A 26,690-nucleotide genomic window follows, 5' to 3' on the forward strand; every position below is an offset into this window, starting at 1 on the left:
CTCACCAGTTACTAAAATGCTAAAGGTTAAATTGCCACTATTAATTTGCCTGAAAGCTAAAAATTAACTTTATATAACTTGTATATAAAATACAGAATTGCTGCAACCATGGTTCTAACTGTAATATTATTATAAGGCTTCAAAATATTGCACTGTTAGTTATTGAAATCAGACAGCTCAAACTGTCCTGTCCCTTGGACTTCAACAAACAGCCTACAGCATGGATTATCTGTCTGTTGCTTGGCAACCTGAGAAAAGGCTAAAGTAGAGCTCAGAAGCACTAAGTACTAAAAAGGAAGATGGATGGGGGGAAATGGGTCCCTGTAAGGAAAAATGGGTGGCCCTAGTGAAAAAGTAAATAGGAAATAACTTTGAAGACAGAATATGTTTTATCCAAATACTTCATAGCAGCAATTAAAGGACAATAACAACTTATTTATCTACTGACATTTAAAAATGAACGATACTTTACAAGCTAATTTTCTAGATAAAAGAAGCTTATACCTTTCAGTCAAAACTTTGGGTTTTTTTAGAACTCTAAGATGTATGTTATACTTAGTCTGTTTTCTCAAACTGGGTTATAATATAACCTTTTCTGATGACTCAGTATTCATCATTCAGGCATCTTATAATAAAATGATCTATCTCGTAAAAAAGCAATCAATCAACAAGCATTTATTAATTGTCTAACATGTGCCAGGGAATGGCTTAAAGCTACAAATACAAAGAATGAAACAATTCCTACCTAAAAGGAACTTACATTCTAATGAGGCAGAAAACAGGCATATATAGTATTTTTTTGTGCTCACTTCATGTCTCTGGTCAAGGTTTTCTTTTTCCTCCCTTGGTGTTAAAAGTATTAGCTACTTCTCCTTGTTGTCACTAGTAACAGAATTCACCACCCTTCCAATTTGTTTTGTCTAATTATGAATAAGTGAACAATAAAACCCAGAGTTTATAAAGCTCTGAGTGAGGCCCTCTGAAAATAAAGTGCATGGGCTTTATTATAGCTATTGCCTTTTTTCAGAGTTTGTGACTGCATTGCAGAAGGCTGTGCGTGGCTCCTAGATGCCTGACCACCAGAGAGGGAGTTTAATGCTCTAGGAATAATTTTGATAGAACTCATGTAAATAGTCATAATCCTCAGTGTCACCTATATCATGAGTTTCCCATTGCTGGCAGCTGGTCAGTCCCTGGTTATAGATGTTTCAGAGAAGCTTAGATGATTTCTGAGGTCTCTCTCAGCTCTGACTCTGAGCCCAAGGGCTCACTGCTAGAAAGCAGCAGGGAGTTGCTAAGTTACAAGAATAGCCACTTCAAGTCCATCTCTCTTACCTTTGCACTTCCTAATAAGCCCAAAGAAATGGCAACTCGGACTCGTAGATCAGGTCTATCCTTTGGCCACACATACGAAAGCATTGCTTTTAGGATTTTTTGGGTGTCTACATCTTTCAGCTGTTTAAAGAAAAAAAAGGAAGAAAATATTAAGATGTAACTTCAAATGCAAATATGCTTTAATATTTCAAACATCTGCATGAATATTAGATAATTTAAGGGGAACAACACTATAACTATCACTTATTCAGAATCTAAATTCAGTATTTTTCAAAATATTGAAACAATTTTAGGAAATGTAAAGCTATTACAAAACATTTTTTTAAAGCTCAAGGATTTCTCTTAATTTTAAAAACTGAAATACCAATCCCATATCCTAACCAATTCTACAGAAGGTCAGAAGGGAGGGAGATTATCTCCATTAAATCATCAGAAAATTCCATAAAACCATAGAGAAATGTCTCCACCCCCAAAGTCTGTAGTCAGAAATACTATATTTATGGAGTTTTTTCTTTTTTAAAATTTCTTTTTATTTTCAGATACAAATTCCTCCCTCCTCTACTCCATTTGCCATCCATTGAGATGGTAAGAAATATGATATCCATTATATATATGAAGCCATGCAAAATATATTTCCACATTAGCTGTGATCCTCCACCCCCAAAAAAAGAAAGAAAAAAAATATTCTTCAATCTGCATTCTGAGTCCATCAGTTCTCTGTCTGGAGGTGGATAGCATTTTTTTTTTTTATCATGAGTCCTTTTAATTTATTTCATATTGTCATTTAGAATACTTGAAGGTCCTAAGTCACTTCTCATAACAGAACACAGTACACAATTGAGCAGTGTAGGACCTAGTACTGGCTAAACAGAGCCAAGGAATAGTGTAAAACTGAACATGTTCAACAATACAGCCTGCCAGCTACACTTGTTAATCCTAACCTTAACCCAATCTGCTTCTTTAAACTCAAATTTTCATTGCCTTTTCCTCACTAGCCCCAATAACCCCAACAAATCACTTTATTTTACTTTAAAGTATATGAGCATAAATGAATGAAAACAATCAAAAACACACAAACTAGATATACCAAAATTGGGGTGGAAGGGAAGAGGGGGCATACCAGTATGTATTAAAGCAGTGACTGAAGCTATGTTTCAGCAAAAGGTGATAAAACCTACTTGATTTCAAGCAGTTTTTTCCATTAAGAAAAGTATATACTATATAAAGGAAACTCATAAATTGCACATAGCCATTTTCTGCTTGTAGTTTCACAAACTATATTCAAGAGTCTATTTTTGTCAGTTTGCTGAGTATAGACTACCATAAATAAGATCAATGTCATACTGTACCAAAAACAGAATTAGTCTACTGCTGCTTTAAAACCTTATAGCAACATCAATATTAAATACTGAAAGTAAGTTAAACAAAATTAAACCAAAAATATGTGTGTGTGTGTACACATACAAACACAGGTACATTTAACAGATATATAAGAACTCTAATAAGTAGGTAGCTGTTTTTTGGTAAATAGAAGGGAACTATAATTTTAAAATTCATTTTTCCACCAATACTATTACTAAATCAGTATCATTTTGGTACATTCGGAAGATAGAAAGGGACATTTCAATTGCTTAAGCATTTCCTGAGTACTGTAAGCCTCATTTTTCTTGATGAATCAACAACAAAAAGACCCTGCCCTTCAGAGCTATCAGAAGCTTTCTCTCTTGTCAGGGTCTCCTACAATATACACCAATAAGGACACAGAGAACTTATGGCTAAAAGCAAGAAAATTATCCTAGTTGGGTTAATTGTGCATAAAATGTCACCACTTCATTTAACAAAATGGGTTGTGTAATTACGCATTATGAATCCATTAAGCTATAAAGTACATGACTTCAGTTCTAGTTTAGGTAAAGTACAAAGTTTGAAAAAAAAATTTCTCCTTTATAAGCTAAGGCCAAATCTAAATCCAATAAATGAATGGAGGGCATTTTAAAAAAATTCATATCCTATAACCCCACCTCATTTTATATATACATATATACATGGTGCAGGAAATTTATAAAAGGAGGAAGATGAACAAAGGGATACAAACACTATACATTTTTTAAAAAGACATGGCTTTGAGAGGCACTTAAGAGACTAAAGGACATGGTTTGGGGACTTTTTTTTTTTAAGAATTCCACAGCAGTTTCTTGATGCACAAAAACGAAATAGGTGGAATTAATTGAGATTTGGACACACAAACACCATATTTTAAAACCACCACAGCTAATTCCTTGGCCCTCGACATTCAAGAGAAATACTGAAGGAATCCAAATATGGGGCAACAATTAAAACAATAGCCTTTACATAGCGCTTTAAATATTATAGTGCATCTTACACATATTAACTCACTTGATTCTCACAACACTGGGAGACAGGTGGTATTATATACAATTCATAGTTGAGGAATTGAGATAGAGGTTAAGTGACTTGCCCATAGTCACACAGTTAATACGAGTGTGAGTTAGGATTTGAACTCAGGTCTTCCTAACTCCAAATATAGCACCATGCCACCTATCTACCTCTAGAAAAGAAAGATGAGCAACAAGTCTGAGACTAAATTAGATGTTACTGTCTCATCAGCTAATTTTTTCAGTTCAAACTAAACAGACAGAAAAAATAGAAGAGGGATCGTTTTCAGATTGGATTTTTAAAAATAAAAATGGAGGAAAGGGAAAAGTGGTCAAAGGTAGTGGCAAGAAGTTGGATTCTTTGAAAAACAATGAGTAGGCTGGAGGAGCTCTTAATTGTTCATCTTTAATTCAGACTACCAGTAGAGGGCTAGGTATTACCTAAGATAATTCTGCTAAAATCTGCCTTGAGAGCAGGGATTGCCATTTTTGTATTAGTATAAGCATAACACAATAACAGGCAAAAGGTAGGCCTAAATACATGATCATATTTGTCCACTGATTTATATGTAAGCGAGGAAGCAAGCAACAAGCATTTATTAATCATCTGGTAGGTGCCAAGGACTGTGCTAATAAGAAATGAGGATACAAAAAGAGGCAAAAAGACAGTCCCTGCTCTCAAGGAACTGATGTTCAAATGGGGGAGACATGAAACAACATACAGAATCAAATGGAGGTAATCTCAGAGAGAAATCACTAGTATTAGGAGGACTAAGAAAGTCTTCCTGCAGAAAGTGGTATTTTATCTGAGACTAAAAGAAGTCAGAGAATCCTGGAGGCAGAGATGAGGAGGGAAAAGATTCTAAGGATGAGGAACAACCATTAAATACATATGGAGGTAGGGAGACTGAGTATATTATAGAGAAATAGAAAGGAGACCAATGTCACTAGATTGTAGAATAAATGGATGGAGGAAGGTGTAAGATTGGAAAAGCAAGAAAGAGGCCAGGGTATGAAAGGTAATAATAACCAAAGAGACAATTTTATATTTTATCCTAGAAGTGATAGGCAGGGGCCAAATTTGATGAAATGACACTGGCTTCCATTCTGAAAGCACTTAACCTATAGATATTTTAGCCACTTAGAAAGTTAGTTTCTATCTAAGGTCTCTACTTTGGTAAGATTTTATTCCCAATCATTTTGCTCTGACCAAAATAGTTGTTTTCTCCAAAGAGCAAAGGAATTTACATTTTGAAAGATCTCAACTTAATTCCTAAAAAACAAGTCCTCCTACAAATATCATTAGTTACAACTCCTCCTTGTGAACAACTTCATCAATCTTGTAATCTGTTCCCCTTTGCTCTACACAAAGTCTAGAAAAGAATAAACATAAATTTAGCTTTAACTCACCAGTTACTAAAATGCTAAAGGTTAAATTGCCACTATTAATTTATTCACTATGTTCAATCAAGAAGTCCTACTGCAATATAGACATTTCTAGTAATAAATTAATTTGAATAAAACTCCACTATAACAAAACAAGGTCCCCTGCCCTTACTTTTAATTACTGAATAAAAGGATGATATAGTCAGACCCACACTTTAACAAGGTCAATTCAATGGGGTGGCCAGGTGGCTCAGCGAGTAAGAGCACCAACTCCAGTGTCGGGATGACCTGGGGATCAAATCCAGGCTCAGACACTTGGGAACCACACCCAGAAACACCTGGCCGTGTAACCTTGAGCAAGTTACTTAACCCCAATTGCTTAGGGGCGTCCAGGTGGCGCAGTGAGTAAGAGCACCAACTCCAGTGTCGGGATGACCTGGGGATCAAATCTGGGCTCGAATACTTAGCACCACACCCAGAAATAACTGGCCGTGTAACCTTGAGCAAGTTACTTAACCCCAATTGCTTAAAAAAAAAACAAAACTAGGTCAATTCAAAAGCTGAGTGGAGTGGAAAGAGACTTGTCTAAGGGAAGCCAAACAAATGATTATTGCAATAGTCAGGTGTGAAGTGGCTTGCAGAAGGGTGGTTTCAGTGTCAAAGAGGAGGGGGCTTATAAAGGTAGAATGAACAGGACTTGGAAAAAGATTAAAGGGGGGGTGAATACTAGTAAGAAGTCTAGGGTGACACTGAGGTTGTGAACTTAGATAACTAGGAGGATGATGGTATCTTCAATAATAAAAGGGAAGTTAGGAAGAAGGGAAGGTTTTAAGAGAAAGATAACGAGTTCAGTTGTGGACATGTTGAGTTTAAGATGTCTATAAGGCATCTTGTCTGAGACATTCAAAAGGAAGTTGGAGATATGATACTGAAGGTCATAACAGAGGTTAAAGTTGGATAAATAGATCTTAGAATGGTAATAACGGAATCCATGGGAACTGGTGAAATCACTAAGTTAAACTGTAAGGAAAGAAAGAGAGAGAGCCAAGGTCAGAACCTTGGGAGACACTCCCAGCTAGTGGGCAGGATTTGGATGAAGATTTAGCAAAGGATACTAAAAAGGAGCAGTCGGAAGGCAGGAGAATCAGGAGAAAACTTAGAGAGAAGAGAGTAGCAAGATGAAGAGAGTGTTGAAAGCTGAAAGTCAGGAAAGATGAGGATTGAGAAAAAAGTAATTAAATTGGACAATTAAGACATTAATGGTAACTTTGAAGAGAGTAGTTTCAGTGAAATGATGAGGTAGGAGCCAGACTATAAAGAGTTGAGAGAGAGAGAGAGAGAGAGAGAGAGAGAGAGAGAGAGAGAGAGAGAGAGAGAGAAGAAAGGAAGTGGAGGTAACAATTAACCTTAACAAGGAGTTTAGCTACAAAAGGGAGAAGAGATAAATAAAGGATGATAGCTAGAAAGGATGGAGGTCTTTTAACAATGGGGGAGATGTAAATTGGAAAGCCTGAGAGTCTTTGAATTTCCCATTCTTTATGTTGGGGGAGATTACTTTTTTTAAAGTTAGAAAAAACCTACAATGTTGATGACTATATTAACTAAGCAATTATGTAATCCAACTACACCACACTCTAAAAACACACTAAAATCTTATCATGAACAGACTTGTAAAAGTAAGACTGGAACTATCCTTGCCATCCTGTTGACACAGATACAGTCACAACAGGATCTCTGTAGGGACCTATTTTTTATTGTTGTTCTTGCAGCTAAATGGCTTTAACTTTCAAAACTAGCTGGAACTGACACTTTAAGCATCATTAGCAACTGAAAGACAAGCTGGTGGGCACCATGTTAAATTGTGCAACAGAAACAGAATTAGAATGTCAAGTTCTAACCCTAACTCCATCGGGTTTACATGAAGAATAAATTGATAATAGTCTTAACTATATGTTGCTATTAAAACATCTTAACTATATGGTGCTATTGTTTGCTAGCTTTAATCATAAAGAAGTTTGGATTTCAATTCAACAAACATTTATCAAGCACTGACTATGTACAGGGTATACAAATACAAAGGAGACATTTTTCTGACCTTAAAGAGCCTACAAGGTAAAGGAAGCCAAAGCATGTACATAAATAACTACACTACAAGGCCGAACATAAAGGGCTTGTTTCAAAACTCAGAACAAGGGGCTACCCTCTTAGAGCCCACGGACGGCTAGTGCCTTGCCCTCTACTTTAACTTTTTCTTGTATATAGCCAATATATGGACTCTGTGTATCCCTATATACAAGTCTATCTCCTCTCATTAGAATGTAGAAGGGATCTTTACCACTTTCTCTTTGTATGCCCTGTGCTTAGCACACAGTAAATACGTAACAAGTGCTTGTTGATTTTTAAAAATTGATTTAATGAATGGTTCTCTTTTTCTGTCCTTCTACATCACAGATGATCCCCATAGCTTCTTAGGAAGAAGACACTATTAGTATCAGAGGCATTGAGAAGAGAGACAAGGAAATGATTCTCCAATTTGGCCCTTTTCACCAACACTGACAATGCTCTAGCTCTGTCTGGACATTGGGCTCAGCTGAAGGAGAGAGAAAAGAATAAGAAAGATAAAAGGAAAGGAGAAAGTATGCTACTAGTGTAGCATGAATCTACTCAAAAGAAATGGAGTGAAAAATCCAGTCTTTCAAAAAGAAAATGGAGGTCATTATGTTAATGCTGTTCCATTAAAAGTCCAAACTCTACATAACATTGCAGTGGTTCTACTGCTTTATTTTGTCTACATGATTATAAAAAGATGCAAGATTTACCAACTAATTTCAGGAGATCCTGGTAGCAGAGCAATGGATTTGCTGTCTGGAGACCAACATTGAAATGTTTACTCTGCTACTTCATATTAGCATGAATTTGTATGACCTTGGCAAAATCTGATCTTGAGGATCTTTATTTGTAAAATGGGGATACCCACCTCACACAGAGTTGTGGAGAAAGCACTTTCTGAACTCAAATATATAATTTAGACCTTGGAAGGACCCTTAGAGATTATCCAGGCCAGCCTCCTCATTTTACAGAAAAAGCACCTGGGGCTGGCCAAGTCACACAAAAATAGCAGAGCAGGGATTTGAATCTACATCCTGAATCCAAGTCTATTGTTCTATTAGATAGCATTAAATGCTATGTAGATGTGAGCTATTATTATAATTAATTATATCCAAATAAATTAATAGATGTGGGAAAGAAGGGGAAAAATACATTAGGCTTCAAAACAAACCAACCAGGGGGAAAAAAAAACATGCCATAATACCTGCCATACCTGAATATGTTATGACTAATTAACTACCTCACTGACAAGGCTGGGTTCAACAAGCACCACCAATCTTACAAAACTAGGAAGTTTAAATTGAAAACATATGGACTATTAACTGATATTAAGGCCTTATCTAAACCACAAACATCAAATCTGTCATTTAGCAATATACAAAAAAATGTAATTAACTGGACAGACTACATTTTTCTAGTACAGAAATAGCATAAAAGACTCTTAATTATGCATCTTATACATAAAGAGAATCATGAATAGGAATTCCCAGCAACATTTATTGACTTCTTCTTACCCCTTCCTTCGGGTCTGTGTGAAGTCCTCCTCCTGCATGACCGTGCCAACATGTTCTCTTTTCTACCAAGGGCCACGTCTGGCAAGCCTGGATAAATATGACACCAATCAGTTCATGAGTTATTCAACAATCTCCTATTTCTGAAAAGCCCAAAGAAACCCATTCTTAGAAGCTGGCTAGGTTAGCCTAGTGAAATACTATTTAGTGGAAGTCGATTCAAGTTCAAAGCTTCATTTCCAAGGCTTGCAGAGTAAAAAACATACCTTCTAAAACTATTCATCATCTTGAAGGATCTATTAATAATAGAGAATTATAATTAAAAATTTAAAACCATAATTTAAAAACAAAGATAACAATAATAAACAATTAACAGTGTTTTCTATGCTTTCCATATATGTTCATACCTACTCTCGAACACAATGCTCAAATGCTTATACTTGATTTTAGGCAGTATGGAGGATGACAGCTGTGTACTTTAGACTAAGCCATGCTGACTATCATTACTGTTCTCTAATTGATCACAAACTCATTGAACACGAATCAAACTTTATATTTCTATATACTAAGAAAAATAATAGGCCTTGGAGGTTTGCAGAATTTTTCTCATAACAATTCCATAAAATCCCTGTGAGGTTGGGAAAACTGAAGTCAAAGAGAAGTGACTTGCCTAAGGTCTAATGAACCAATAATTAGTAGAGCTCAAATTCAAAGTCAAGTCTTTGGGTTCCAAATTCAGTGATCTTTCCATTATCCATGCACATATATACTGAAGAACTTTTATGTTTAAAAAGAAAGACAGATGCTCAAATTTCCCAATATCACTTGTGAATCAGTAAGCCACTTTCCTGCCTATTATAAAACACTAAAGGGAGGTGAGGGGAAAGAAGGTGCGTGGGGCCAAGCATCAGTGTAATAAAAGTGTTCCTCTGATTAGAGTAATACAAAAATAAATCATCAGGGGAAAATATGAGACACAGTCAAAATAGCTAGTCTTGTTGTTTCAATGTTTAAAAAGAAAAGCATTTTTACAACCAAGAACACTTCATGAAAGGCATGAAATTAATTATGCCTCTGCAGTAGCCACAATTATCAATAATTCATTAATCAGAGTAAAGTACTTTGCAAACACAAATACATATGAAGATCATTATAACACCAGCTTTGAATCAATCTATGAGAGATGACCCTCTCTATCCTCATGAGTTGAAACCAACAAGAAGCTATTACTCAAAATTAGTTACTAGTTTTTAGATCAAAAAAAAGGGTGTTTTAATATAAAAATACAGAAGAGATTTTTAACCTAAGTCTCCTAGGAAAACCTATTTTCCCTGCAGGCAGAAGTAACAAGTGATGTTACAGGTTCAAATGAACACCCACGGTCAACTTGACCTTCATAAAAGGCAAAGGGCAGAGAATGAAATAACACAGCGGGGCCTCAAACAATTCAGTTATGAAAGAGGTTTCTTTTTAAACACCAGCTTAAAAAGCAAAAGGAGTTAGGATTTGGATTATCTTCCAACGTTGGGGCTCCCTTCTATCCAGAAGGTTCACCTATGTCTTTTTAAAGTACTGGCAATTGTCTCAAATTGGCTTTCATTTACCAATAAGTGAAACCAAGATGCAAACTCAGCAGCTTGTATGGATTCTAACACACTGAGAGCTCCCTGGCATTCTGCTAATCAGGAATCTTTGAAAGAGGCATCAGTCACTTAAAAAACTCACTGCATTCCATATATCACATATAAACCACCAGGATAAATTTGAGTGTCAACAAACTGCCATTACATTTATAAAAGCTTTCGGAACATATTATTCTAGTTGGCATTGATTTTCAGAAATTCAGCAACATTTCTCAAGGGGTTAAAAGGGTGGGTACGGTTTGTACACATGCATACACACATATACATAATATTTCTTTTTTTTTTTTTGGTTTTATTCAGACTATAAACTTTTATTAGGTTATGCATTTGCTACCTTCTCATTGCTATAAGCAAAGCATCATAATCCATAAAGCAAATTTGGATCTTTCTATCACCACGAGGAAGCCTGTAACAGGCACTAAAAGCTCTATAGGCTCTATTCTTGTGAAACTACCCATTTGTATTCAATATAGAAGTATTTCTGTAAACATGTCATCATGGCCACAAATGATTAGAAATATGATGGCATGGGAAAGGAAGATTGCATGTTGCTTAGGCCAGGGCAGTAGTAAAGATTTTCCCACCAGAAACAACTTTCTATCACCCTCTCCCTTGCATTCCCCCCTTCTCTCAGAAAATAGAAACTGCTCACATTTTAGGTTTAATCACCTTAATTAGTATCCCATACCAGAAGGTGTAGTTCCAATAAATCACATAAAGTTGGCTATCATTAGAATTCAACACAAGATATTCATATCATCTCAGGGCATCATTGTATTTCATTTGTTTAGAAACCCCTTATAGAGACAGAACTCAAGAGCTATGCCTCTGGCCAATTTCCCTATAGTAGTGCCATTAGCAAATGCAAGCTCAATGCCATCATATGGGCACTAACTAGTTTTTCATTCCAATGGGACAGGAAACTCCTGTGCCTCCCAGACCACAGTATCCATTGGGATTCTTGCTTAGGTACTGTTGATGGTAATCTTCAGCATAAAAGAATTCTTGACCCTCTTGGATTTCAGTTGTAATTTCACAATAGCCGCTTTCTGTAAGGACCTTCTGGTAAGCCTCTTTGGACTTAAGAGCTTCTTCTGCCTGTTCTGGAGTGGTTGGGAAGATAGCAGAACGGTACCAGCTGCCAAAGTCATTACCTTGACGCATTCCTTGTGTAGGGTCATGATTCTCCCAGAAGACCTTGAGCAGATTCTCAAAACTGATGTATTCTGGCTGGTACACAACTCGGACAGTTTCTGCATGGCCAGTTTTCTCTGAGCAGACCTCTTTATAAGTTGGGTTTGAAGTGTAGCCTCCAGCAAAGCCAACTTGAGTAGAATACACTCCTGTCAAGTTCCAAAACTTCCGCTCTGCTCCCCAGAAACATCCCATTCCAAACAGAGCCATCTGTGTTCCCTCTGGGAAAGGTTCGACAGTCCTATTTCCATTGACATGATGTTTGACTGCTACTTTGAGTGGCTCTCTGCAGCTGGGGTAAGGCGTCCTCATGCCTGACGATTTTTGACACAGAGTCTCCCATCATCCCAGTGTTCAAGCGAGGTCAGAAATCGCGGAGCAGTCTCCTAGAGTTTGCGATCCGAGAGAGCATAGACTGGGTTGGGGGTCGAGGGTCGAGAGTCGAGGGGTATATACATAATATTTCAGTACTGATTTTTTTCTCTGTTCCCAGGGGTAGAAATATAACTTCCCATTTATCTCACAAGTACTTGGAAAACACAAAAAGGGAAATTATATGAGAATTGTAAAATACACAGCACAAACTGGAAAATGCTCTATGGGCTTGCACTTTTCCCCCTAGTTCTAACAGAGCAGAAAAGGGCTGCTTAATCTTACCTTTGTAATCTCAAATAACTGTCTTGAATGGTGTGTCCCAAAATGCTTCCATGAGGCTTGTCTAAATGTGTCTGAAATCTGTTCAAGGGAGAAAAACAGGACAATTGATCGATGTTCAATGATCAAAGAATATTTTCTTTATTTTCCATAAAGCAATATAAAATGAAAGTCACAAATTATTTTAGCCTGGTAGTAGCCAATCTAATCAGTGTGACACAATTTCTCAAAGTAGTTTTAATTTGCATTTCTCTAATCAATAATGATTTAGAACATTTTTTATATGACCATATATAGCTTTGATTTCTGTACCCAAAAACTACTTGTTTATATCTTTTGACCATTTATTAAATGGGGAATGATTCATATTCTTATAAATGTGACAAAATTTTCTATATATCTGAGATAAGCACTTTACCTGAAAAATTGTCTATAAAAATTTTCCCCCAATTTTCTGCTTTCCTTCTAGTCTTGGCTACATTGGCTTTATAAGTACAAAATCTTTTTAATTTAAGGTAATCAAAATCAACCATTTTGTACCTCACAATGCCCTCTCTTGTTTGTTTATTCATAAATTCTTCTCCTATTCATAAGACTGATAGGTAATATGCTCCAACATCTTCTTATTTACTTACAATATCTTCCTTTATATCTAGGCCACGTCTCCATTCTCAGTAAATGATGTAAGATACTGGACTATACCTAATTTCTGCCAAACTGCTTTCTGCTTTTCCCAACAATTTTTACCAAACAGCAAATTCTTATCCTACAACCTCAAATCTTTACATTTGTCAGACTGAAGGTAACCAAAAGGCCTCAAACCCATCTATGAGTTAGAGGGAGGTATACCCCAAGTATGAAGATTTCCCCTGCAATGGGCAGAGGAAAACAATTTGTTCTACCAGTCATGAAGGTGGCTGAAGCAGGCATTGTGGAGCTCTTAGAGCTTGGTCAGGCAAGTAGATGACACCAAGGTCATCCACTGCACCCCAGGCCATCACCAGTCATCTGCACTCTTGTCTTTCCACTAGACTTTGAACATTCTGGAAGAATGAGGCTGAGGACTTTACACAACTCTGCCTCATTTAAATCAATTCACTTGCAAGTCAAGACATCACATCATGATGTCACTGATCCTCTTCAAAAACAAAAGGACAAACAACAGTCAAAAAAAAATAAAAAAAAGTTATTTTCTGAGCAAATCATGCATTGGTCTTAGATGGTTTTCAAAAGTGAACTCCAAGATGGCAGAAAGAATGGTCAGTGTCCATGGCACTTGGTCATTCAGTCATATCCAACTCATAGTGACCCCATGGACTGCAGCACACTAATGCTGTCCATGGGGTTTTCTTGACAAAGATACTAGACTGGTTTGTCATTTCCTTCTCCAGGGCATTAAGAAGTTAAGGCAAACAGAAGTTAAGTGACTTGCCCTGGGTCACACAGCTAGCAAATATTTAAGGCCAGATTTAAACTCAGGTCTTCCTGACTCCAGGTCTGAGACTATCTACTGAGTCACCTTGCTGCCTCACCTCACCATCCATGACCAAGACTCAAATTGTCAGTGTTTCAAAAATATCAATGGGAGATGGAGCCAACATGGCAGAATGAGAGCTAACAGTTTTGTCTCAACTCTTTCACATCCTACCCCTAAAACAACCAATAAATAACACCAGATCAAATTCTGATTGGCAAAGCCAACAAAAAATCATGGTGAATCTTTTTTTTTTTTTTTGCTTTTTGGAGGGCAATTGGGGTTAAGTGACTTGCCCAAGGTCACGTGGCTAGTTTTTGTGTTAAGCGTCCGAGGCAAAATTTGAACTCAGGTCTTTCTGACTCCAGGGCAGAGAAAAGTGGTCATGATCATGAGGGAGTAGTGGTCCCAATTATGTAAGGAGCAAGGAATAACTTCCAGAGCCATGACTGTGAGGCTCTGAACCCAACAACAGAGGGGGACTCAGTTCTAACCATTAGCCCTGTACCTAAGCTTTCTGTGGAATAAATCTGGGCAAGAAACCAGAGAGAGTCAGCACTTGAGTCACTCTAAACCTGCAGAACCTCCCAGCAGGGTAACTGTGAATAAGTCCAGTAGCAATCTACAGAAACTCAACCACACAAAAAACAACAGACTCCACTGGGTCAGGAATTTGCAGACCAGATCTTACTGTTAAAATAGCCCTCTCTTTAAAAATCACTACTGCAAGGAGGCTAGGTGGCCCAGTGAATAGAACACCAGCCCTGGAATCAGGAAGACCTGAGTTCAAATCCGGCCTTAGACACTTAACACAAAAAACTAGCCCTGTGACCTTGGGCAAGTCACTTAACCCCAATTGCCCCCAAAAAGCAAAAAAAAATTTTTTTAATAAAAATAAAATAAAAATTAAAAATCACCATTGCTAATCTCCCTTCTCATTCCATTCCCTTTAATTAAAAACTGAGAGAACCCCTTGCAACAAACAGTATAGTCAAGCAAAAACACATCCATGGAGTGACCATGTATATGTCCAAAATTCTATGTCTCTGAACCTTGTGACCACCACTATTTCTTGGTTAGGAGGTGGGTATAATATGCTCTATTACAGGTGCTCTGGAGACAGTATTGATCATGTATTGATTAGAGTTTTTAAAGCTTTTGAAGATTTTCTTTACAGTGTTGCTGTCCTTGTATAAATTCTTCTTCTGGCCCAATTCAAGAGGTAAAGAATGCATACAATATAGCCTCTTGGGAAAAAGCAAACAGTAAGTTCCTATGAGTTAGGCACTACTCTCACCCTCCCATCAGTCCAACTGCATTTGACCAATATCACATATTTAATTAATTTTCTTTAAGGTAAAACTAATTGGATAGTAAGCAACACAAGTAACATCACAAAAAGTGAAACCGAATTTATTTTAATATATAGGAAGATTCAATATTGATATGGTCTCTAACTTAGTAGTCTGTGTGTAATGAGCTCAACTTGTTAAAGCCTAAATCAAAATTAGTATAACTAAAAGAAAGATAAAGCCTGCAACTGAAACAACTCACTACAAGCCATTTAAACAAATTAATGATAGTGGAAAATGAATAATGGACAGTAGAAATGACACTGACATTGTGTTAATTTTATATTAAAAATGAAATATGAATCAACATATGAAGGAGAGAAGAACTCAAAGATAACCTTATTAAGGCCAAAAAAATGGTAACCGAGAAAGCATCAACAACTAAGTCACAAAGAGGCAAATTTAGGCTTGATATTAGGTAAAACTTGCTAAGAATGTGATTGCTCCAAAGTGGAATGATCTGCTTCATGAGGTAGTAAGCTCACTCTCCCTGGAATCTTCAATTGGATTTGTGGAACATGTTACAGTAGAAATTCCTTTTTTGATGGGTTCAACTAGATGACTACTGAGGTCCCTTCCAGCTCTTAATTTGGTAAACAGCAAATTATACAACTAGTTTCACATCTGCACAAAATTTTTATGACATGTACATGCATGAAAGTGCCCCCCCCAAGACATGGCATGCAAAGGAAATAAGAGACAGTCCTCGATTTTCACAGGGGTACCATTCCTAGAAAACAGACCCAAAGTAAAAATTTAAAAAAAAAACAACAACACACAAATGTTGATATATTGAATCTATGGGAAATAGGGGATTTGGCTCCCATGACCACCAAAAACTATGATTTTTCACTAGACATTGCTGAAAATACATTTTGTATATAATTCTTCATAAAATATTATAACCTGATGATACTTTTCCTAACACGATAACTATGAAACAATACATAAAAAGCAAAGAGGAGGAGAGGCAGCACCAGACAGAAGAAGAGCAGGGGCAACAATATCAGAAGACCCCAGAGGTTAAAAAAAAAGGGGGGGGGGGAACAACACCTACCATCTCTAATCTCCCTTTCAGTACCATGTCTGAAATGTTCCCCATGAAAAATACACGCCTAGAGTGAGTTCCTGGCCCTTAGTAAGATTACCCACCAGGGGAAGTGGGCTTTGTTGTTCTACAGGAGCTTGAGGGTATAATGAGAGGGCGAGGGTGACCACCATCTCATTTACCCACAGATTTAGCTCCTATATTTCCATTTTTTCAATTCCTTCAATTCACACTTCAGAGAATTCCTTAGCACTTTCTGTTGTGGATTCAGGAACACTTTTTAAGAATATTTACCTCCTTTTTGTGGATAAAACGAATCGATTCTAGCACAACATTTATCTACTATCTTTTATTTTCTCACTAAGCCACATCACTGACTTTGTATGCTTGGGCTTAGAGCCCAAAGGACTCGCACTACCCAATGAATGCTACAAAAGTAAGTTGAACAAGCCCAATGAAGTACCTAGTTATGATCATACCAGCCACTCCACAAACTTGCACTCATCACACCTCTCATTTTTTTCTCTGCTACACAAAGTGTGCATGGTTGCCTTGAAAGTTAAAAGCCTAAATGTTGAAGATTGACTATAATTCAATCCTGACCCATTTAAACAAGTTATTAATAATGAAAAATAGGTAACTGACATTACAAATGACATCAACACCAATTATAATAACCTTATACAGAAACTGAAATGTGAATCAATTGCAAGAAGACCCATGATGAAAAATCCATCCACATCCAGAGAAAGAACTGATGAATTGAGTATAGAATGAAGCATACTTTTTTCATTTGCTGTATTTATCCTTTTTTTTTTTTTTGGCAATATGGCTTATACGGAAATGTTTTACATGACTTTACACGTGTAACTGATATATTGCTTGTCTTCTCAGTGGGTAGAGGACGGTTAGAGGAAGAATTGGGAATGCGAATTTTTTAAAATAAAGTATAGAAAAAATAAAATATATTAAATAAGAAAAAATAAAATAAAGTATAAGTGTTTTTAAAATAATGGAATAAAAAAAAGTCATACTGATGACATCCTCGATGAGGCCATTAATATAAAACAAGCAGGCTTTAATAAGCAATAGTCTATGGTGGTTCACACAACTAATTGAAAGATTTAAGTTATTCTGATGTACATATACTGATAGAATATAAGTTCCTTGGCAGCAGAGACTTTGCATCACCAGTGCCTAGCAAAATGACTGGGACATTACAGGTGCTCAATAAATGCTTGTTGCTTGACTGAAAATTCAAAAACTGCACCATGCTGTCTGCTGATTATGAAGAATCATATGATTCAGTAAAATGAAACACTCCCTTGAAGGCTCACTTCTAACAAAGTGTCTCTAATCCATACATCAAAATCATTTAAGAAACCATTAACAACAGAAATAACCTTGTTCAATGACCCACTACACATCAAGCCACGCATAAAACAGGGACATATGCTTACCAAAAATGTTTCCCCATTTTAAAAAACTGTTTGCCTCTGTGATGGAGATCTAGTACAGAGTTCAAATTGGAGATTCCCTGACAATGATGAGGTCCTCCAGATACTTCTCCATATGGATGACATTCTGCTCCCTGTACCAAGCAAGCCCTCAAAGATTGCAAAGCCTTCTAGAAGAGATCTGTAACCACTTTAAAAAGTTTCAACTTGGGGCCACTAGGTGGTGCAGTGAGTAAAGCACTGGCCCCAGAGACAGGAGGACCCGAGTTCGGTTCTGGCCTCAGACACTTAACACCCACACAAAAAAACTAGCCATGTAACCTTAGGCTGGTTACTTAACCCCAATTGCCCTCCAAAAGGCGAAAAAAAAAAAGTTTCAGCTAACCATTCACAAAGGAAAAATAATATAGATGAAGAACATCTACTGTCCAGACTAAAACATGCATACAATTATGTATACAAAACATGCATACAGATGGAAAGCCCTTATCAATATGTATACCTGGTACAAAAAGTACAAATGGGTAACTATTGGAGACTAGAATTAAAGAGGAGGAGGAGAGTTGGCTAGATTACCTTCCAGAAAATGCAAAGCTTCAATGAACCTAAACTTCTCCTGGGGAAAAAAAAGCCGTCTTTTTTCTTTTAACTTAAATAATACTTTTTTAGGGGCGGACAGGTGGCTTAGCGAGTAAGAGCACCAGCTCCAGTGTCGGGATGACCTGGGATTGAATCCAGGCTCAGATACTTAGCATCACACCCAGAAATAACTGGCCGTGTAACCTTGAGCAAGTTACTTATCCCTGATTGCTTTATAAGTAAATAAATAATACTTTTTTCCTGCCAATTACATGTAAAAACAACTTTTAACTTCATCTTTTAAAATTTTGAGTTCCAAATTCTCTCTCCCCCTCCCTTTTTGCTCATTGACAAGGCAAGCAATTTGATATAGGTTATACATGAGCAATCATGTAAAACATAGTTCCATATTAGTCATGTTGAGGGGGGAAGACCCCCCCCTGAAAAATGAAGAAAGTGAAAAATAGTGTGTTTTAATCTATATTCGGATGCTATCAGTTCTTTCTCTGGAGATGGATAGCAATTTTTCATAGTAAGTCCTTCAGACTTGTTTTGGATCACTGTAGTACTGAGAACACAGCTAAGTCTATCATAGTTAATCATCACACAATGTTGTTGTTACTGTGTACAATGTTCTCCTGGTTCTGCTCACTTCACTCTGTATCAGTTCATTTAAGTTTTTCTAGGTTTTTCTGAAAGTACCCGGTTCACAATCATATACCATAACTTGTTCAGCCATTCCTGAATAGATGGACATTCCCCTCAATTTCCAATTCTTAGCCACCACAAAAAGTTACTTTATTTTTGTACAAATAAGACCTTTCCCCCCACTTTTTTTTTTAAATCTCTTTGGGATAGAGACCTAGTAGTGGTATCAGTGGGTCAAAGGCTATATACACGATTGCCCTTTGGGCATAGTTAAAATTTTCCCCCACAATGATTAGCACAATTCACAACTCTACCAGCAGTATGTTAGTGTCCCAATTTTCCCATTATCCCCTCCTGCATTTGTCATTTTCCTTTTCTGTCATATTAGCCAATCTGAGAGGTGGAAGGTGGTAACTCAGAGTTGTTTTAATGTGCATTTATCCAATCAATAGTGATTTATAGCATCTTTTCATATAATCATAGATAAGTTTGATTTCTTCATCTGAAAACTGCCTGGTCATGGCCTTTGACCATTTATCAATTGGGGAATGACCTGTATTCTTATAAATTTGAGTCAGTTCTCCATATATGAGAAATATGGCCTTTATCAAAGACATGTGCTATTAAAAAAATATTCTCAGCTTTCTACTTTCCCTCTAATCTTGAGTACATTGGTTTTGTTTGTGCAAAACCTTTTTAATTTAATATAATCAAAACTATCCATTTTACATCTCATAATGCTCTCTATTTCCAAAGGCCCATATTTTTAATAGCATTTTATTCTATCAATGTTGCTATCTACCAGCAAGACATGGACCACAACAGTCCTGAAAAAATTGAAAATGACTATTATAGAGGGATAATAATAACTAACCAATAAAGACTAAACTAACAATAATAAAACTAACCAATAAAGAATTTTGCAGGACAACAGTAAGAGGTTCATCAGGGAAACCCATGAACAAAAAATACAATAGGTTGTTTATACAATTAGGACTAGCAATAACAAGTGGACAGGGTTAGCTGACAGCAAGGAAGGCCTTGAAAATGTTGGGTGGACCATCTTTGGCAAACTTATGGGAAGACAGAAAAGAGAAGTCTGAAATAGGCAAGCATAGATGTGTTGCGACATGTACTGTGGAAGAAAAATCCAAGTTGAAGAAATTAAAGATCCATTTTAATTTAGCTATTGTGAAAAATCTCATTAAGAAATTTTCCTAGTAGTTACTAGACAAATGTTTTCATCATGTTTGCAATCTGAGTTTTCAAGGTTCACATTAAGCTCGCTGGTCATGGAATTTACAAAGTTACCTGCTCAAAGAACAAGGTCACAGTTAACTGTTTAATACAACAGATCAAAAAGACAATTACAGTCTGCATTTCTGAATTTAAACTAAAAAGAGCAAAATGATGTTTACAAATATTTATAGTGCATTTAGTTCTGAAAGGTTATTAAATAGACACAGGCAAATATTATCATTTGCTGACCATGAATCACTTTTCTGAAAAACTCTGGTCAAAGTACACATTTTACTATATCAAACAATACATTTAAGGCCTTAAAAAAAATTTCGAAACAAAACAAAACAAACCCTCACAATTATATAACCTACTTCCAAATCACTAAAGTCTAAAAGAGATATAATTTGGACCTAAATTCCTAACTCTCCAGACACTAGTTTGGTTTTTTTTAAAAGTGCTTGTAAACACAGAAGAACAAAGATATCTTAATTTCAGTTTCACAATTTCAGTATGTGTATAGCAGCAAAAGGCAAACTAGGATAGTATGAAGAGAAACAGGAAAAGATTGGCAAAGGCTGAAAGAATTCAGAACATTTATCATGCCTTCATAAGATAGTTTTAAAGGAAAGCTGTTCAATTCAATGTTCTCCCCAGTTTTCTTTCTTTTAGGATGTGAGCTCAGAATGTGCTTCTATATGACCTTATTCAAGGCACTAAACATTGTAGGACTTCAGATTCCTCTGCGTAAAATGAGAAGGCAGAACTAGATCATCTCAAACATCTCCCTTCTAATTCGGAATCCAATGCTACATGAGCAACAAACTACAAAAGCTGAGCATATATGGACAGTTTAATATTATAATAACACCATTCATTTGACACATTCAATGACATCACTAATTAGTACTGTGTTATATCTTAATTAAAGTTTAAATAGAATGAGAGATTTAGAGTTGGACAAGATATTAGAGGTCAAAGAATCCAACTCCTTCATTTTACAAAGGAGGAAAAAGAAAACCAGAAAAGGAAAGTCACTTAACCTAGATCACATAGGTAGCAAGGGACAGAGTCGGGATATGAACCCAAAGCCAGCAAATATCTAAGGGGGTAGTGGTGGTGGTGGTGGTGGTGGTAGTAGTAGTAAAAACAGTAACAACAACTATTATTTAAATAGCACTTACTAAGTTCCAGGCACTGTGCTAAGGACTTTACAATTCTGATCCTCATATCAACCCTGGGAGCTAAATGTTATTATTAGATCCATTTTATAGATAAGAAAACTGAGGCAAACAGAGGCTAAGTGCCTAGGGTCACAGAGACAGCAAGTTTCTGAGGCTCATTTGGAACTCAGGTCTTCCTAGCTCCAGGCCCAGTGATCCACCCAATGCATGACCTAGCTGCCCCACACAGGGAACATATAATACCTGGCTTCCACAAACAGCTCAACTTGGAACAGTTTTAATATCTACTTCCACACGTGAATCAAATGTAACACTTCTAATACCTACTTCCAAACATGGCACAAATGGAGTGTTCTAATACCAGCATCAACATATGGTCCAAATCGAACTGTTATAATACTTTCTACCACACATGGCCCAAATGTAACAATTCCAATTGCTAATATCACAGAAGGCCCAAGTAAAACCGTTATAATACTTATTTCAACTCATGGACACACTGAAACAGATACACTACGTGCTTCTACACACAGTACAATTGTAACAGCTTAAATACCAGGTTCCAAAGTGGTTGAATTGGTACAATTCTACTACTTTATTGCAAACATGAGTCAATAGGAACACTTCTCATACCTTCTTTCCACACAAGACCCAGTTGGAATAGTTCTAATAATTGTTTTGAAACAGAAAAATGGAACAATTCTACAATGTGTACTGAAACAAATGGTCCCACTGGAACAGTTCAAATACCTACTTGTACAAAGGGCCTAAATGAAGCAATTCTAATACTTGCTTCCAAAAATGGAACAAAGGAAATGGTGCCAATATCACCTCACCCACATGTGACACTTCGAACACAGGCTTACAAACATGTCCTAAATGGAGCAGCTCTCATACAGCCTTCCAGATAAGGCCTAGATGGAATCATTTGAATGCAGGCTTGCAAAAATGGCATGATTTGAAAACTTCTAGCATCTGCTTCTACATTTGAATCTACTAGAAGCATTCGAACACATGGTCCCACACAAGGTCCAAATGAAAAAGCTCTAAGATGTACTTCTACATTTGGTTCAACCAGAGCAGTTCTAATACCTACTTCTTCCTAAGATTCAATGAGAACAATTCTAAAACATGATTCCCCACATGGGGAAAAAAGAATAGCCATAACACTTTCTTCCATATGTGGTCCAAACAGAACAATTCTAATACCTGCATCCACACATGGCCCAACGGTAGCTATACCTGTATCCACTCATGGTCAAAACAGATCGAATAGCTACTCGTATACAAAGTCCAATTGGTACAGTTCTAACACTTTCTTCCAGACAAAGTTCAATAGGAATTATTCTTAATGCCAGCTTCCATTGGAATACTTCTAATACCTCCTTCCATGCATGACCCAACTGGAACAGTTCTAAATGCCTTCTTCCACAAAGGCTGAATTTGAATAGTTCTAATGCCTGCCATAACATTTGATCCAATTAGAACAATTGTTTGGGGTGTTTTTTTTGCCTTTTGGAGGGCAACTGGGATTAAGTAACTTGCTTAAGGTTACATGGCTAGTTTTTTTGTGTGGGTGTTAAGTGTCTGAGGCCGGAACAGAACTCGGGTCCTCCTGACTCCGGGGCCGGCGCTTTACTCACTGCGCCACCTAGCCACCCCAAATTAGAATAATTCTAATACATGATTCCTTAAATGAGGAAAAAAAATAGTTCTAATATATTCTTCCAAATGTGGTCCAAATACAAGGGTTCTAATAACTGCCTCCATGCATGGCCAAAATAGAATACTTCTAATCACTTCTTCCACACATGGCCCAAATGGAACAGTTCTAATAAAGACTTCTACCCCTCTCTTTGGGGCAGCTAGGTGGCACAGTGAATAGAGTACCGGCTCTGGAATCAGAAGGACCTGAGTTCAAATCCAGCCCCAGACACTTAACACTAGCTGTGTGACCTTGGGCAAGTCACTTAACTGCATTGCCCTGCCCTCCCCCCTCCAAAAAAAAAAAAAAGCAAGACTTCTACATATGGTATAACTGGAACAGTTATAATACCTGCTTCCACACATAGCCCAATGGGGAATTATTCTAAAACTTGCATGATACGTGATCCAATTAGAACAGTTCTAAAACATGTCTTCACATTTACTGTAAAAAGAACAGTTCTAACACCTGCATCCACAAACGGCCCACTGGAACAATTCTAACACCTGCATCCATGCATGGCTGAAATGGAACAGTTCTAACATCTGTGTCCATGCATGGTCCATGTAGAATTATTATAATACATTCTTCCATAAAAGATCCCACTGGAACAGCTCTAATATGTTCTTCCACGCATGCCCATTGGAGTAATTCTAACATGTGTACTCATGTATGGTTCAATTGGAACAGTTCTAACACCTGTGCCCATGCCTGGTCCACATGGAACCAATTCTTGCATGCACAGCCCAACTGGAACGGTCCAAATACCTTCTTCCACTCTTGACCTAACTGGAATAGATCTAATACCTGCTTTCACACTTGTCTCAAATGAAACTATTCTAACCCTTGTTTCTACTTTAGGACCAATTGCAACAGGTCAAATACCTACCCAAATGGAACAGTTCTAATATTTCTGTCTACATGTAGTCCTAATGAAACTGTTCTTTTTGCCTAAAGTGCTATAAAACCACACACACCCTTTGATTCAGCAATACTACTAGTAGATCTGTATTCCCAAACAGATTTAAAAAAAAAAAAACTAAAAGGAAAAGGACCTATGTGTACAAAAATATTTCTAGCCCCTCTTTTTCTGGTGGCAAAGAATTAGAAATTGAGAGGATGCCCATAAACTGGAGGAATGGCTGAACAAGTTGTGGTATATGACTGTGAGGGAATGCTACTGTGCTATAAGAAATGACAAGCAAGATACTCTCAGAAAAAACTGGAAAGACTTACGTGAACTGATCCAAAGTGAAGTGAACAGAACCAGAAAGAACACTGTACAAAGTAACAACACTGTAATAATGATCAACTATGAATGATTTAGCTCTTTTCAGCAATACAATGATCCAAGACAATTCCAAATGACTCATGAGGAAAAACTCTATTCACATCGAGAGAAAGAACTAAGAGTCTGAATGCAGATCAAAGAATACTATTTTCACTATTTTTTACGTGGCTTTTTCTTATGCTGTTTCTTCTTTCACAACATGACTAATATGGAAATATGTCTTACATGATTGCACATATATAACCTACATTAAATTGCTTACCATCTTAAGGATGGGGTGAGGGAGAAAATTTGTAACTCAAAATTTTTTTTAAAAATAAATGTTAAAATTTATCTTTATATGTAAGTGGAAACATGTAGTCAAATGGTAACAATTCCAATACCTGCTTCCAGTCATGGTCCAAATGAAACAGTTCTAATGCTGGCTTCCACATGTTGCCCAAATAGAACTGATCTAATATGTTCTTCCACAAAAGAACCAAATGGAATATTTCTAACACATGGCCCAATTAGAACTCTTTTAATATCTGCTTCCAAAGACAGCTAGATTGGAAGAGTTCTAACTCCTGCTTGCACACATATCACAACTGGTACAATTGTTAATCTCTGCCTCAACAGGTCCAAAATGGTACTGTTCTAATATGCTCTTCCACAAAGACCAATTAGAACACTTCTAATACTTGCTTCCAAATATCGTCCCATTGGATCAGTTCTAATAACAGTTTCCAGAGATGGCCAAGTTGGAAGTATTCTAATACTTCAACATATAACCCAATTGGAAGAATTTGAACACCTGATTCCACACATCTCAAATGGAACAATTCTCATGCACCATTCAATTGGTACAAGTTGAACATCTGATCAAGATGGTACAACTAGAACTTCCACACACACATACCACACATGATCAAAATGAAACTGTTCTAATATGTTCTTCCACAAGAGACCAATTGGAACTTTTTTTTACTTGCTTCCATGTATGGCCTTTATGGAACAGTTCTAATGACCCAAATGGAATAGCTTTTATGCCTGCTTCCACACATGACCCCATTGTAATGGTTGTAATATCTGCTTCCATTGAAATAGTTCTAACACCTCCTTCCAAAGGCCCAATTCAAACATTTCTAATATCTGCTTGTACACATCGCCCAAATGTAACTGTTCTAATAACTCCTTCAACACCTTTACCAGATGGAACATTTCTAATACTAAAGTGTCTAAGAGACATCATCATCTCACTTTGGTGCTGTTGTCTGCCAGGAATCTGGGGTCATACATATATGTATGTATGACTCATACATATACTGGAGACTCCACTGACTAAATTACTTCCCTAACACCTAGCCCTAAAATTACATTTTGGAATTACATCAAAGGCATAGAGTGGTATAGTGGATGGAGGGAACACTGGCCCTGGAGTCAGAAAGACCTGAGTTCAAATCCAAACTCAGACAGTAGTTAGATGACCCTGATTAAGTGACTTCACCTCTGTCTGCCTCAGTCCTCATCTGTAAAATGAGAATAATAGTATCCACCTCTCAGAGTTGTTCTAAGAATAAAATGGCAATATTTATAAACCTTAAAGCACTACATAAATGCTATTATTAATATCATTACCAGACTAGTCCTAAGAGCAAAACTTCTTTTGTAGAGGAGTTTAATATTCCTTCTCTTCCCTCCTACATATATACATGTCTACATGAGCATGCACACGTGCACACACACACACACACACACACACACAACACGTCACTACTCAAGAAGGCTTCATTTAATTATTGTTTCCCAACAAAGAAAATCTCACCACTCTGGTTACCTGATTAAACCTTAACAGACTTAATCAAAGAAAAGTATTCACAATTTGAAGATAAATGTCATGGGGGTGGGGAGGTTGGAGAGCATCAAGGCTATATATTAAAAAAATTCCAGTAAGATCAACATGAAAATTGGAATATTAGTTAACGTAGCTAATTCAAATATTGTCTTCTTCTAGTTGATTCACTAACTGGAAAAGGTAAGAATACTCCTCCCCCTTTTTTGGTTCAGTCATTTTTTAGTTCTGTCCAATTCTTCGTGACCTCATTTGGGGTTTCCTTGGCTAAGATACTGGTTTTGCATTTCTTTCTCCAACTCATTTTGCAGATGAGAAAACTGAGGCAAGGGTTAAGGGTTAAGCAACTTGCCCAGGGTTACACAGTAAGTGTCTGAGGCCAGATCTGAACTCATGAGGCTGGTCTTTCTCACTTCAGACCTGGTACCCTAACCACTGTGCCACCTAGCTGCCCTTGCTTCCCATTTCTATTTACAAATTCTCCCTAACCGTGATGAGTAAAATCTGTTGCAACCTCTCCTCCTTTGAGGTTCACAACATTTATACTTATCACTCAATCTGGATCCTGGTAGCCACTGCCCAAGGACATTCTCCTTGATTAGATAGATAGATAGATAGATAGACAGACAGACAGATAGATAGATGCTCCCTCAA

At 36.9% G+C, this 26,690-nt stretch overlaps 2 protein-coding genes across 2 annotated transcripts in view; both read right to left on the reverse strand.

Annotated features, from left to right (window-relative positions):
* The window catches only part of ABCB7 (ATP binding cassette subfamily B member 7), a 130,383-nt gene that overhangs the window by 58,016 nt on the left and 45,677 nt on the right, over positions 1 to 26,690 (reverse strand). The window contains exons 2-4 of the mRNA XM_069063110.1: positions 12,232 to 12,309; positions 8,741 to 8,827; positions 1,336 to 1,455 (exon numbers count right to left, since the gene is read on the reverse strand). Of these exons, the coding sequence (XP_068919211.1) occupies positions 1,336 to 1,455; positions 8,741 to 8,827; positions 12,232 to 12,309 (285 nt within the window). The remainder of the gene's footprint in view (positions 1 to 1,335; positions 1,456 to 8,740; positions 8,828 to 12,231; positions 12,310 to 26,690) is intronic.
* LOC138142133 (mitochondrial peptide methionine sulfoxide reductase-like) lies at positions 10,652 to 12,043 on the reverse strand. The gene is given in 2 exon segments (XM_069063111.1): positions 10,652 to 11,871; positions 11,873 to 12,043. Coding segments are annotated over 2 exon segments (645 nt in total). The 5' UTR covers positions 11,921 to 12,043; the 3' UTR covers positions 10,652 to 11,274.

Source organism: Petaurus breviceps, unplaced genomic scaffold (assembly GCF_028583685.1).
Source record: "Petaurus breviceps papuanus isolate PSGF00001 unplaced genomic scaffold, PetGlider_PUasm1.0 90535, whole genome shotgun sequence".
Classification (NCBI taxonomy): domain Eukaryota; kingdom Metazoa; phylum Chordata; class Mammalia; order Diprotodontia; family Petauridae; genus Petaurus; species Petaurus breviceps.